The sequence below is a fragment of the Primulina tabacum genome, chromosome 12 (assembly GCF_025594145.1).
Source record: "Primulina tabacum isolate GXHZ01 chromosome 12, ASM2559414v2, whole genome shotgun sequence".
In the NCBI taxonomy this organism is placed as follows: Eukaryota; Viridiplantae; Streptophyta; class Magnoliopsida; order Lamiales; family Gesneriaceae; genus Primulina; species Primulina tabacum.
In genome coordinates, this window is record NC_134561.1 from 37,409,156 (window position 1) to 37,423,244 (window position 14,089).

The 14,089-nt window shown below is 34.6% G+C and overlaps 2 protein-coding genes and 1 pseudogene across 2 annotated transcripts; 1 reads left to right on the top strand and 2 right to left on the bottom strand.

The window, feature by feature from the left end:
• Nucleotides 1–207: 207 nt before the first annotated feature.
• Nucleotides 208–3,394, bottom strand: LOC142521008 (dihydropyrimidine dehydrogenase (NADP(+)), chloroplastic-like). Its single transcript, XM_075624189.1, has 7 exons — nucleotides 2,982–3,394; nucleotides 1,812–2,075; nucleotides 1,534–1,704; nucleotides 1,298–1,410; nucleotides 960–1,146; nucleotides 686–795; nucleotides 208–572 (listed from the first exon to the last, which is right to left on the bottom strand). Exons 1-7 carry the CDS (start codon nucleotides 3,255–3,257, stop codon nucleotides 416–418), a joined length of 1,278 nt encoding a protein of 425 aa, XP_075480304.1. The 5' UTR covers nucleotides 3,258–3,394; the 3' UTR covers nucleotides 208–415.
• Nucleotides 3,395–6,620: 3,226 nt separating this feature from the next.
• Nucleotides 6,621–7,930, top strand: LOC142520419 (protein ANTAGONIST OF LIKE HETEROCHROMATIN PROTEIN 1-like; annotated as a pseudogene).
• Nucleotides 7,931–8,733: 803 nt separating this feature from the next.
• On the bottom strand, nucleotides 8,734–9,978 carry LOC142521218 (mitogen-activated protein kinase kinase 9-like). Its single transcript, XM_075624443.1, has one exon. It carries the CDS (start codon nucleotides 9,913–9,915, stop codon nucleotides 8,956–8,958), a length of 960 nt encoding a protein of 319 aa, XP_075480558.1. The 5' UTR covers nucleotides 9,916–9,978; the 3' UTR covers nucleotides 8,734–8,955.
• Nucleotides 9,979–14,089: the final 4,111 nt, after the last annotated feature.

The window sequence follows — 14,089 nt, forward strand, 5'->3', positions numbered from 1 at the left end:
TTTTTAAAATTCCATTTGAGGAATTTTTTTAAAAAAACATCATAAATCACTTGAAATAATAGCCAAAACATTAGAAATCACTATTTTGAAAAAAGTTTTCAAACGAGTTTTAAGTGACCTTATGTTGAGGATTTGAATTGTTTACTCCCAACAACCAAGTACATCTTTCAAATATTCCATGGTAAAGACTTCTAAAACAAGAATATCTTGTAAGAATCAAAGCATAATATTAGAAAGCTACAAAGAAAGTTTCGATTTCGATTCTGTACAGACAAATATAAGAAGAAACCAAAGTTTCGATTTCGATTCTGTACAGAAATTCAAGAAGAAACCGTTCATTCAGCCAAGACATAATCTGAGGCCATTTATTTTCCTTAGGTATAAGAGATGAAATATTGGACTTTTAATTGCCAAATTAGTTGGAAACCATGCTCTCTGTTTCTTTCACAAAGCCATCTCCAGTCCAGTCTTTATCAGACTGCAAACCTTTCTTCACGGCCTTCCTTTCGCGGATGGCTTCTTGTTGCCTTTTAACCAAATCCATATGCGTCGTGAAGTACTCAAGCGAAGCCCTGATCAAATAAATGGTAAGAGGTGATAAAACTAAAGCAGTGTAATCACGGGACTATTAGAATTTCATGCTGATATGTATTAGGTGTGACAAAAATCGACAGGGAATGAATACCCCCGGAAATCTTGTATGGATGAAAAGTTGTGCTTTTTCATGAAATCTTGCAGCTCGGAGGAAAGCTGTTTTACGAGACCGTATCCGTGCATCATAACACCCGTGCACACCTAGAGTTATTCCAAAAAACAAATGTAAGTTTATTGCATCGAAAAGTATTGAATCCACCTTGTCCCTCTCCCCCGACTAATTCTCTGTAAGCCCCTAATGCATGGAAGTAATTCCAAGATTATATGCAGCAAACTAGTTAGAAATATTAGTAGTGACATGCGACCTGAACAGTATCTGCTCCAAGAAGGATAAATTCTGCTGCATCACTGCCCGTCTCAACTCCACCAATGGCGGAAAGTGAATAATTTTTATCTCCAAATTCCTTCTTCATCATCTGTGCGATGCTCATTACTTTTGCAAGTGCAATGGGATGGACTGCTTTTGAAGAATAACCTCCAGGAGTCGAATACCTAAGTTCGCATTGAACGCAATGTTTAAGAAAATGAAGATAGAAATTTTAGTCGAATACATAAGTTCGCATTGAATGCAATGTTTAAGAAAATGAAGATAGAAATTTTAACCGGTGACGAGAATCATATTACCCAATGCAAAAACACTCACCCTTCTACACAAGGCTCTGGTCGCAATGTGTCAAGATTAATTCCCATGACGCTCATGATTGTATTAATCGCAGAAACCCCTTCACATCCAGTCCTCAAAGAAATTCTAGCAGGCTGTAAAACAAAATATTATAATTCATCATAAAATTAATTTCAGTACATCAAAAAGAGATGCATCATCGAGTCTGGTTTTACATGGCACTTATTGCGGTAGAAAGGAAAAAAGAACAAGAAAACCTGTGTGATGTCAGTGATATTCGGAGTCATCTTTGCCCAAACTGGTACCGTGGCTTTTGCATTAATCCATCCACAGACTTCCTCCAACAATACACAATCTTGGCCAACCGCAGCACCCATTTTACGTTCCGGCATACCATGAGGACATGAAAAATTTATTTCAATTGCATCCTGGAAACCGAAAAAAGAAAGATGAAACCTTCCATACACTTGAGATTGGGACTAGAATAAATCCTAGATATTTGACTAGACCTAAAAGAACCAAGACTATATCTTACAATTCCAGTTTGCTCAACTCGGTCAATTAGTTCCTCCCATGCAGCTTTGTTGTACTCTTCCATGATCGAGGCAATAAGTATCCGGTCTTGATACTCCTCCTTCAACTGTTTAAACTCTTTTAACATAATCTCTAGAGGTCGATCACTTATGAGTTCAATATTTTCCCACCCAATAATTCGTCCTTTTGCAGAGCCATTAGCTTCTGCTCGTAATTTAGCATAACGAGGAGTTACATTTATGACTTTTGCAGCATCAAGGGACACCTGTGCATAATAAGTAAACTTTCCCTCAGTAGAAGCAGCAATAAAATTCAACTTGAATGGAATCGTGATCTCACTAGTACAAATAGATTTTAAATGAACACGGTTTATATAGCATAATATTGGCTATTGAGCAATGTAGAGCCAAGAAGCTTTGCCCCGAATAAGTGATAATACGACTTTAATGTATTATAGAAGAATGATGGAATCCTCCACCTGAATATTAGGTAAAACCAATGAGCTTATACTATTGGAAATTATGGATCCAACAATCTTCTTTTCACCCATTATTCACCTAGATGCATCATTTGTTCCCCCTAACATATATAGTTGCATTTAGATGTGTTTGAATGGATGGTGATATAGACAGTTAAGCAGTGGCTACTTTTGAATCATTTTACTGAATCTCGCGGGCAAATTGATGAGATCAGAGCACAAATCGATCATCAATGAAATGGGATAACAAACTGGAACAAAATTTCAAAATTACATAAGCATGGCCATTGCCCCAAAATTTATAGATATCCATGCAAATCCTCTATCTTTGGACCACCAAACCACCATCGGAAAATATTAACCAAGGGATGTAAAATCCCAACGATCGTTTGTTCAGAGATAACAAGTGTCAACCATTTTAAGTTATTTTTCAATCATTCCTTAACCACAAATCCTGGTACCAAATCGCATTCCTCCAATCCACACACTTATTCTCGATCATGATCGATAAGTTCTCAAGGATACCGAGATTATTACTACCAAAATCTTAAATATGCCGATGTAACAAACTTCAGAGAAAGCGGATCACAATTTCCACGTCAAAAAACAAGAACATAGGAACAAATCAAAATCTACAAAATGGATGCAACACAATCAGTCAAAAGGGGTAATAAAACATTACAGGAGCCTTACAGTTTTCGCTATGACACCACCCCAACCTTCATCAAATGCCCGTTTCATGACAGTATAGTTGGTTCCCGGAGGACCCGACCCAATCACAAATGGGTTCGGCATCTTCAACCCATTCACCGTCACACTAAGATCAGGCTCCGCAGAGGCATCCTGAGCAAATACTCTGAACCCAACTCGACGCTTGCTTAACCCAAACCTCTGCCTCTGCCGCCGCCAAGTTACCGGAAACTCCGCCACCGAGCTGTTGATCGGATGAGTCAATCCAGCAGTTGCCATGAAAAAAAAAACGTTCCTTTCCTTCGTCCCTGGTGGAATTATTGAGATTCGGAGCTGGCAGATGGGATAAAAATGAATATCTTGGAATCAACTGAAAGGATTTATTTTATGGAAAGGGGGTGTCACCAGAAAGAGACGCAAGAAAATAGTCTTGTTGCTTTATTTTGACTTTCTTTTTCATACGCCTCACAGATCTCCTTGGGGGTACGTGTGCACTTCAATTTTTCAGTATATCTTTTATGATATAATTCTAGGTTTTTTTAGGCAAAAATATGTGTGAGATGATCTCACAGTTCGTATTTTGTAAGCCGGATCTCTTATTTATGTCATCCATGAAAAAATATTATCTTTTATGCTAAGAGTATTACTTTTTAGAGTAGGTATCTTGTGATACGGTCTCACGAATCTTTATCTGTGAGACAAGTCAATCCTACATTCACAATAAAAAGTAATACTCTTAGCATAAAAATTAATATTTTTTCATGGATAACCCAAATAAGAGATCAGTCTCACAAAATACAACCTATGAGACCGTCTTACATAAATTTTTGCATACTTTTTATTGTGAATATCGGTAGGATTGACCCGTCTCACAGATAAAGATTCGTGAGACCAGAGACCTACTCTTTTTTTAATTAATGAGATGGTTTGATTCGATATATAATTATCTCGAATTTTTTTTTGTAAAAATTAATAATTTTTCACGATTTGAATCTAGTCGAATATTCGTCTCACAAAATTGATCCGAAAAACGATATCTAAATAATTTTTATGTCAATTTTTAATTGTTATTAATACACATTCTTATATGATTTGTGCTATGTTTTAAAAAAGATAGGATTTTGCACTAAATTAATTATTTATATATAATATATCATTTCTAATATCTGTCTCAGTCACACAGCACGCATATTGCAAAAAAAATTTCTTCTTGGTTACTTTTCAGTGACGTGTTAACTTTGTCGCATCGTCATCTTTTAGCGAAGTTGAGCATGCGCACATCGCCAAATGGTTACATTTGTCGACGGTTTCCGCTCTATGCATCGCGATATATCATAATTCTTGTAGGGATGTTTGGCTGCCATTCTATTACTTTTATCAAGCTTATGATCTTATGTTATTTTTTTTTAAAAAAAAATATCCATGAATTTTATATATCAAATATTTCAATACAAAATATATAGAATAACTGTCTCTCACAATAAATATCATCCCTATTAAAAGAAAACACACAAAACAATGAAATACACATAGTTTTATTAACAATTAGAACTTCATAACATCTAAACACCTGATTCGTGCATGTTATCCTGTAGGCTTTACTCCAATCTTTAATCCAAGAGCTACGAATATATCGATTTTTTCATATGATACAATATACGACTCGTACCAAAAAATACATATGACTCCTTTATAGCTATTAAGGTCAAGAATTGAGTAACTATCTAAATCTCAAGAGTAGGTCTCTTGTGAGACGGTCTCACGAATTTTTATATGGAAGACGGGCAGGGACGGATCTAGAATTTCGACTCTGTGGGGGCCGCTTATAAAATACAGGCAAAATGTTAAAAGAGGAAATACAAAAATTACATCGATTATATTCAACTAAACATAAACAATGCGTTTTAAAAAGAAAATTTCTAACTAAAAAAAATTCGACATTCCTTTCAAACTCTTCAATAATAACATCTATACAAATATTTTAAGCAATTTTTTTTAAATAAATAGCATCAATACATCCGAGAGAAAATCATCATTCATTTTGCTATTAATCCTAGTTTTGACGATATTCATAGTTGAGAATGATCGTTCTGTAGCAGCGATAAAAACTGGAAGAGTCAGCAGACTCATCACCTGATAGTAGAAAAGGCTTTTCATAGATGATAAATTTAAAAGTAATAAAGTATTAAAAAATTAAAAGTAAATCAATTATTAATTAAAAAAATGAAAAAAAAAATCTAAGATTCGAATCTGGGTTTACACTTACAGAAACTCTTGTCTCGCCATGAAGATACATGCTTTTTAATTTATTGTGGTGGCTCATTTATATAATATATATATATATATTTTTTAAAAATTAATATCAACTAAAAAAATTTAAAAAAGTTGGGGGGCCATGGCCCTCATGGGCCCTATTGTAAATCCACCTCTAGAAACGGACCAATCATATCGATATTCACAATAAAAAATAATAGTTTTAGCATAAAAAATAATAATTTTGCATTGATGACCCAAATAAGAGATTCATCTCACAAAATATGACATATAAGACCATCTTACATAAATTTTTTTCAAACTCAAAAAGACGAGCAATTGTGTGTTTTACAAAGCCCCAAATGGGCTCTAGACAATCATGCAAGTTAACACTTTGTAACGATAATAACAACCAAAAAAAACATGCAAGCTGGAAACAATGAAAACTAGATGCTTATATTTTTAAAGCACGTGCGTAATATTTTATTTAAGGCACGCAATAATTGAGGTTGGAAAGTGAGGGCAGCCGCCGCCTACCGCCGGCGCCGGTTAATTGGATCGGAATCTGCTTAGAAATCACCTAAGCTAGTTAGGATGAAATTTTCAGTGGTGTTTATTTACTTATTAAAATATAATATTGTCTAATTAGGAAATGTAGATCAAATTGGATTCTTTAATCTATGCAACTATTCAAAATTATTTCCCATTTTAGTTCTTTGTAAAATTCAATTTGGGTGGAGAAAATCAAATGAGGAATTATAAAATGTTAATTCATTTGTCTAAAAAAATTCATGTTTAAATTATTGGTTTATTCCAAATCCTTCTCCATCTGGTTCGTAGTATGAGATGATAAATTGAAATATAAGGATGACATTGTTGTTTCTCAAACTGCACTTACTATAAAACTCGAGTCAAACTGTATTATATATCTTTTATGATCTCATCCCTCGAGTACAACCAAGTCTTTATATAAGTTTAGTTGTTTGATTTTGTGTATGAACGCCCATGTGTCAGTTTATTTTTTAAAAAAAATTGCACACTTAGCGACGGTTTTTGAAAAACTCGTCGCTATTAGCGACTGCTTTATAGAAACCGTCGCCGATTTGCTGACACGCGGGCCCCACGTGTTTTGAATTATTTTAACGCCCAAAGAAATTGGACATTTAGCGACGGCGTCGCTATTTGGGACGGATTTTCAAAAATCGTCGCTAAACGTTGTTACTTATTTAATGTATTGGTTTAAAGTATCCGTTGGTGAATATAACCGTTGCAAAATAGCCGTTGCAAAGTAGCCGTTGCAAATTTCAATATAAATAGACGCCTTGTACTATACAATTCTACAAACATACAATTTGGCAAACAGATACACTTGAGTTTGTTTACTCCAAAATGTCTCAATATTCCAGTAGTTCAACCTCTAGCTCGACAAGTGAAAACGAAGTCCAAGTTGAAGTTGATGACGAAGATTATGATCCGGAGAAAGAGCTAATGTCATTGATGCTTCAACAAAGTCGACAAATAGTTGAATCATGTCAAAGTAATAACGTGATGCGGCGAAGAAGAAGGTTCATCCAAAGAAATCGTGAAGCCGGGCATGCAAGGCTCTTCAATGATTATTTCTCCACAAACCCGGTGTATCCGGATCAAATATTTCGAAGACGATTTCGCATGCGAAGATAGTTATTCTTTCGAATAGTGAATGCACTTTAGGATCGTTCACCGTATTTTCAGCAAAAGAACGATGCTGCGAGAAGAAAAGGCTTGTCACCACTACAAAAATGCACGGCTGCAATTCGTCAATTGGCGTATGGAGTCCCGGCCGACCATCTTGATGAGTACCTACGCATGGGTGAATCAACTGCCATCAAGTGTCTTTTCAAGTTCTGCGGATATGTGGTTGAACTATTTAGTGATCGATATTTGAGAAGGCCAAATGCTGATGATGTTCAACGTCTTCTTCAAATGCATGATGAAAGGCACGGGTTTCCTGAAATGTTGGGCAGTCTTGATTGCATGCACTGGGAATGGAAAAATTGCACAGTTGCTTGGAAAGGCCAGTTTACAAGAGGCCATGGGTCACCGACAATCGTGCTTGAAGCGGTCTTGTCTCAAGACTTGTGGATATGGCATGCATTCTTTGGTGTCGTCGGTTCACGTAATGATCTTAACGTGTTGTACGAATCTCCCATATTCAATAACGTCTTGCAAGGAAATGCACTAGAGATTAATTTCATGGTCAACGAGACTCAATATACGAAGGGGTATTATTTAACATATGGAATATATCCGGAATGGGCCACTTTCGTTAAGGCTTTTCCTTGCCCTAGGATCCAAAGAGGAGGATTTTTAAAGAAAGACAAGAGTCTGCAAGAAAAGATGTTGAACGAGCATTTGGGGTGCTCCAAGCTCGATGGGCAATTGTCAGAGGTCCAGCGCGTTATTGGTACAAAAAAAAGTTAAAATATATTATGTTAGCATGCATTATTTTACATAACATGATTGTCGAAGATGAGGGGGTTCACGTGACAAATTGGTACAACGATGAAGGTGACGAACCCGCACAACCCGTCCAGGGCTCAAACCGAGGATTTCATGAATATCTCCGAACAAATTCCGAAATACGTGACACTCATGTGCATCACCAACTTCGTGCCGACTTAGTTGAACATATTTGGTCACAATACAACAATAATCCTTGAATTAGTATTTTGCATCTTCTGTTAAATTTAATTTATTTTCTTTTATTTTTATGCAAGTGTTATTTATTATTATATGTTGTACCGTTTTATTTTAGGTTTATAATAAATTTTTAATTTTAAGTAAATGACACTCATAAAATTAAATTATTTTACGTATTGAATATATAAAAACAAATTATTATTAATATAAAATAATAATAATTTAAATTTCTTAAAAAATTGAAATTGAATTTATTTAATGTAAAATAAGAGTAAGATGAATGAGTGGACAGCGGGACCCACAAATAATGAGTGTGAATGTTAAAATGAATGTGGGAGAATATATGTGTTAATGTAATGTGTATGTGGCATGTGGACCCCACGATTTTTGATGAGGTTGTGGGTATAATGCGGATGCTCTAAGACATAAAGGACAAATAATTGTGTGAGACAGTTTCACGGGTCGTATTTTGTGAGACAGATTTTTTATTTGAGTTATCAATGAAAAGTATTAATTTTTAATGTAAGAATATTATTTTTTATTGTGAATATCAGTAGGATTGACCTGTCTCACAGATAAAAATTCGTGAGACCGTCTCACAAAATACCTACTCGACGCATTATTCAAGAGCAACTTTCTTGTTAAATGATTTTTCATATATAAGATAGATCGATCGAATCTATATCTAGTATAAAAAATAATATTATAGATTATTGAGTCGGGTTTAAAAACCGTATCTCAAAATTGACATATAAAATCATGTTATAAGAGTTTTGTTCTAATAAGAATACAAGTTTCTAATTTTAACCAAAATTCAAGATAATTAAACGAAAGATTGAATTATTATTTTATTAATTCTCCCCATTTTTACAGTAATTTCCTGCGGAAATGGATCAAAATCCTCTGCCGAACAGAGAGATTCAGTAATAGAAGAAGATGGAAGAATACACACTAAACCAGAAGAAAAGTCTGCTTCACTACGCACTAAACAGCTACGCCTTCCGCCGCGAGGTTTCAAAATTCCCGGCGATTGATCGGAGAAACTTCATTTCCGGCCGTTACTGCTGACAAAATGGTGCGACAGAAGCTGCGTCGCGCTCCACCTTTTACTCGAATCCTTCTGTAAACAGCAATCGATGAAATTCCTGAAACTTTCCGATGCACCTTCCGGCAAACTCGGCGGTTCTCCGAAGCATATGGCGCACATCAGCGTCGCCCAGTCGGGTCTCTGCCCCGGCGTCAGGAATGGGAAATGGCCCATGTACAGTTCAAGCAAAGTCAATCCCAGGCTCCATATATCTCCGGCGTACCCGTCGTAGTTCGACCCGTATGTATCCGGGTCGAATCTCTCCGGGCTCATGTATGCGCATGTCCCAACGTACGAATTGCAGGGGTCCAAAGTCCGCTGCATGATTTTGCTCACTCCGAAATCGGAGATCTTCACTTCCATCTTGCTGTCGATTAATATGTTCGAGGGTTTCAGATCACGGTGAATTATTTTATGAGAGTGAAGGTATTCTAGCCCGCTTAGCACCTGATGGCAGATTTTGGAGATGAGCTGTTCGCTGAGAGATTCGCCGTTTTTAGCAAGCGCTTCGAGTGTTCCCATGTCTATGTACTCCATGCAGATGGCGATATCGCCGCCGGGGATATCGAACACTCCGTGGCACCTGATGACGTAGGGCGAGTCGATGCGGCGTAGGATGGAGACCTCTCGCAGGACCTGCCGCCGGAAGGCGTGGTCACTGTCACCGTGGACGACTTTCAGTGCGTAGATTTCGGAGGTGTGCTTGTGGCGTACTTTGTAGACTGTCCCGCCGTTCCCGTGGCCGATGACTTTGAGCTTCTCCAGGTCTACGGCTGAGATAGTGGTGGCGGTTGTTGTTGTTGTTGTGGAAGTGGTGGTTGAGGGAGGGAGTGGGAGAGGAAAGCGTGGGCGGCGCTCGGAGGGTTCAGGGACCGGGAGACGGAGATTGAGGTGGCGGCGTTCACGGACAACTGCCATATAATGACGTGTGCAGAGGGAGAGTCGGATTAGATTGTTCTCAGAAGGAATGGAGAAGGTGTATGTATTATATATATATTGGCTTAAATGGAGCATGTGTATCGATTGGAAGTAAGGTGGAAGGAGGACAAATGGAAAATTAATGGGACTGGGCTCTCTTTTGTAAATATTTTACCCATTATAATTCTTAATACATAGGTAGTAAGTGTTGCGTGATTATACAATATTTTTTATAATTTATTTTGCAGGATCGAGCGTTTGTCGCTTTACCAAAAGTTATAGTTGGTGGTAATGCTGCAACTCAAATCTTTTAAACTGCACAACAGCTCAAGTACCACGGTTCGAACGTTCTACCAAGCAAGGACAATTATTGCACCCAACAATCTCCCTCCCAATAATTTCACTCCATGCAATCAATGAAAATCGAACCCATGACATTGGCTCTGATACCAATTGTAGAACCGAGCGCTTGCCGCTTTACCAAAAGCAATAGCTTGTGGGAATGCTGCAACTCAAATATTTTAAACTGCAAAGCAGCTCAAACACCACGGTTCGATCGCTCTACCAAGCAAGGACAATTATTGCACCCAACATATTTGATTTATATTTAAATAAGAATCTAAATATAATTATAGAAAATAGTGAAAGACTATACTATAATTTTGATATATGAATTTAAAAAATAAATAGAAAGAAAGCATTGAACATACAACTTGATGTTTAAAATTACACATGACTTACGTTACAGTTTTAATATTTTATTAATATATATAATTATTAAAACATACCATGACACCAAAAATTAGTTACTCTAAGAGTCTCAAACTTAATAATGTAGTATAGAAGTATAGATAATTATAATTTTCGTTCTCTATATAATTTGCATATTATTACAAATTTCGAAGATTTATTCAGAACACATTTCTAAATAATGATATTATCATATTCATAGCAAAAAAAAAAAGAGTAGGTCTATTGTGAGACGGTCTCACGAATCTTTATCTGTGAGACATGTCAACCATACCTATATTCATAATAAAAAGTAATACTCTTAGCATAAAAAATAATACTTTTTCATGGATGACCTAAATAAGAGATTCGTCTCACAAAATGCGACCCGTGAAACCGTCTCACACAAAATTTTTGCCAAAAAAAATACATATAACTAATTTCATATGTATTCTCTCCAAAATTTTTGTTCAAAGAGACTACTAGAAATGCAAGTCCTTAGAACAATATATCTACATATCTCGAGTTGGACGTCACATATTTTCGAAGCATTACACTTTCAAAATATACATTTAAACAACTAAATTTTAGTTGGACTAATCGCTAACGTCAGTCGATGTACCAAAATCAATGGGTTAGTGTAGGTGCCATTGCTACCTAATAAATACTTATTTTGCCAGTGGGGGTTTCCTTTTATCTTCTATACTTTTTCTTTGTTAGGAAGATTATCCCACCCAAAAAAAAAAATACATTTACAGTTGTATCATTTTCCAATCGTTTCTATTCTCATATTCAATTTAACACAAAACTCATATGAGACGATTTCATGTGTCAATCGTGTGAGACATATATTTTATTTAACTCATTCATTAAAAAGTATTATTTTTTTATTGTAACTATGAGCATGATTGACCAATTCATGAATAAATACCCTTGAGATCGTCTCACAAGTGACATATTTCACTTAAAATTGTCTTTTTGGTCAATTGTATGAGGCAAATATTTTATTTGAGTCACTCATGAAATAAGTATTACTTTTTATCGTAAATATGATGACAAATTCACGAATAAAGATCTTTGTAACCATATCACAAAAGATCTTTTTCACTTAAAATTAAAATGCTCATACTTCTCCGTTAGAGTTTTACGCATAACTAAATCCCGATCTCGAGATTCTAGCTCATATTTATTTCATCTTAGGAGGACACTCGATTATCGACCAACAAATATGTGATCTCATATATTATTTATCTAATATAATTTACTCGATCAACATGATTTATAAACTACGACGGTAAACGAAGTTTTACCTCCTTACACTATCATAGTTATTAAAAATGTATAAATGTGGCTAAATTCACTGAAACATAATATCACGTCAAAATCTGTGACATGTAAATGACAAAGGCGGCTATTTGAGTGATGTCTGGCGTAGATTTGAGGTATTCATCGAATCTGCTCAATTTGCTTCATTTTCTCATAATAAATAATATAGAAATAGTCGATGCTTAAATATATATATATTTTTTTAAAAAAATATTAACGTGCACATCAAAATAATGACTTATTTAATACTAAAATAAAAATATAATAAGATAAAAATCGGGAGAAATGATATTGAAATATTTTGTTTTGGAATTATGATATCGTGTAAATTATATTTAGTATTTTAATGAGTTTATACAATATTTTAAAATAAATATTTTGATATATAATATAACATTAATATAAGAATATATTATACTTAAATAAAATTTAGAGAAGATAAATATATCTAGATCTTATCATAATGATTATTTTATTTGTGGAGGACTATTGTGGGCGGTATTCCATGCCCCCATGTGCTTATATAATTTTAATATGTATTTCAAATAATAAAATTCTTATTTAAATGAAGGAAAATTTGTCATCACAAATATCTATAATTTAAAGAGTAGGTTTTTTTTTCAAGACGATCTTACGAATCTTTATCTGTGAGACGGGTCAATCATATCGATATTCAAAATAAAAAGTATTATTTTTCTATGGATGACCCAAATAAGAGATATGTCTAACAAAATACGACCCGTGAGACCGTCTCACACAAGCTTTTGCCTAATTTAAGATTGTGTTTTGATCGATAGATTTCAAATATGTAAATTTCAAATGTATTTTTGTTGTTTAAAAAAATAAGATTATAAACTTCAAATTCATTTTTTACATGTTTATATATTATTTCATGTTGATAAAGATGAATTTCAAATGCACTCAGTGATGGTGTCATTTGAAATTCACTATTATTTGTATTATTTTTGTAAATAAGTAAAACATGAATTTAAGATTTAATATTTTGTTAGGTTGCAAACAATAAAACTAATCGAAATTCATAGATTTCAAATTCATCTCCCACGTTTACCTTAAACTCCCACGTTTACCTTAAAAGAATTTATTATATATTGTAAACCGTCGCAAAATAAGAAAAAAAATGGATGAGATGTGTGCAGATTAGTAATGAACTTATATCATTAATTATACGTGACCAATATGATGGACGTGTATATATATATAATTTTGATACGTTGTTTACTTACCGACGATCGGATAACACTCAACTATTTTTTTTAGATATGGCTGCCAAGGTTGCACCCATGTAACTTCGTGGGGACTTATTTAGCGTCAACTTGCATTCCATCTTTAATGGCCCTAGAAAATGAAAAGCGAGAAACAATATCAGTCCATATCAATTAATAGAGTAATAATGGTCCTCTTCAATAATGGAATGCTCTATTAGAAGTTTTCATAAATACATTGTCTAAATCATAATTAATAACTAGTTACTCTGCACACGCGATGCGTGTATAGACAATCTTTTTTAATCATTATCGATGAACTAAAGTGAAATTTGACAAATTATGGAGGGACTAAATTGATATTTTAATTGTTGAAATAAGAAAAATAAAAGTGTGTGTTGAAATTGAAAAAAAAACAAAAAACAAAAGTGTAATATTAGTATGATATAAGGGTAAAATTGGAATATTGTGTGTAAAAACAAAAAAAACAAAAGTGTAATATTAGTATCATATAAGGGTAAAATTGGAAGAAAAAGTTAGTGTCCTCTCTAGGTAGTTATTATCATGTCCTCACACTTAATAATATAGTATAGATATTAATCGTTTTCAATTAATATTTATATATATTTATTAAATTGTGTCACATCATGGGATTGAATCTGATAAAAATATCCTAAATATTAGGAGAATTAAGGAGATGATGAATCACGACTCTGCCAATAGTTGACAAGAGAACTAATATGTATCATCTCAACTCAAGCTCATTGAGAAACTACTGACATCTTAGCAGATGCCCATGCTTTGATTCGAAAGCCCTAGCCAGTGATGAATCCCCAAGAAGATAGGAGTAAACAATTCCTCCTCCCTTCAGTCCAGTTTGAACCCGTCCCAAGAAC

What these genes read in the sequence shown, in the direction of transcription:
- LOC142521008 (XM_075624189.1), bottom strand. Translation starts at nt 3,257, where the DNA reads ATGGCAACTGCTGGATTGACTCATCCGATCAACAGCTCGGTGGCGGAG. An exon ending in TTGGAGCAGATACTGTTCAG is followed by an intron (nt 796 to 959) that starts GTCGCATGTCAC and finishes GAATAACTCTAG; the next exon opens with GTGTGCACGGGTGTTATGAT. An exon ending in TCCATACAAGATTTCCGGGG is followed by an intron (nt 573 to 685) that starts GTATTCATTCCC and finishes TTATTTGATCAG; the next exon opens with GGCTTCGCTTGAGTACTTCA.
- LOC142521218 (XM_075624443.1), bottom strand. Translation starts at nt 9,915, where the DNA reads ATGGCAGTTGTCCGTGAACGCCGCCACCTCAATCTCCGTCTCCCGGTC.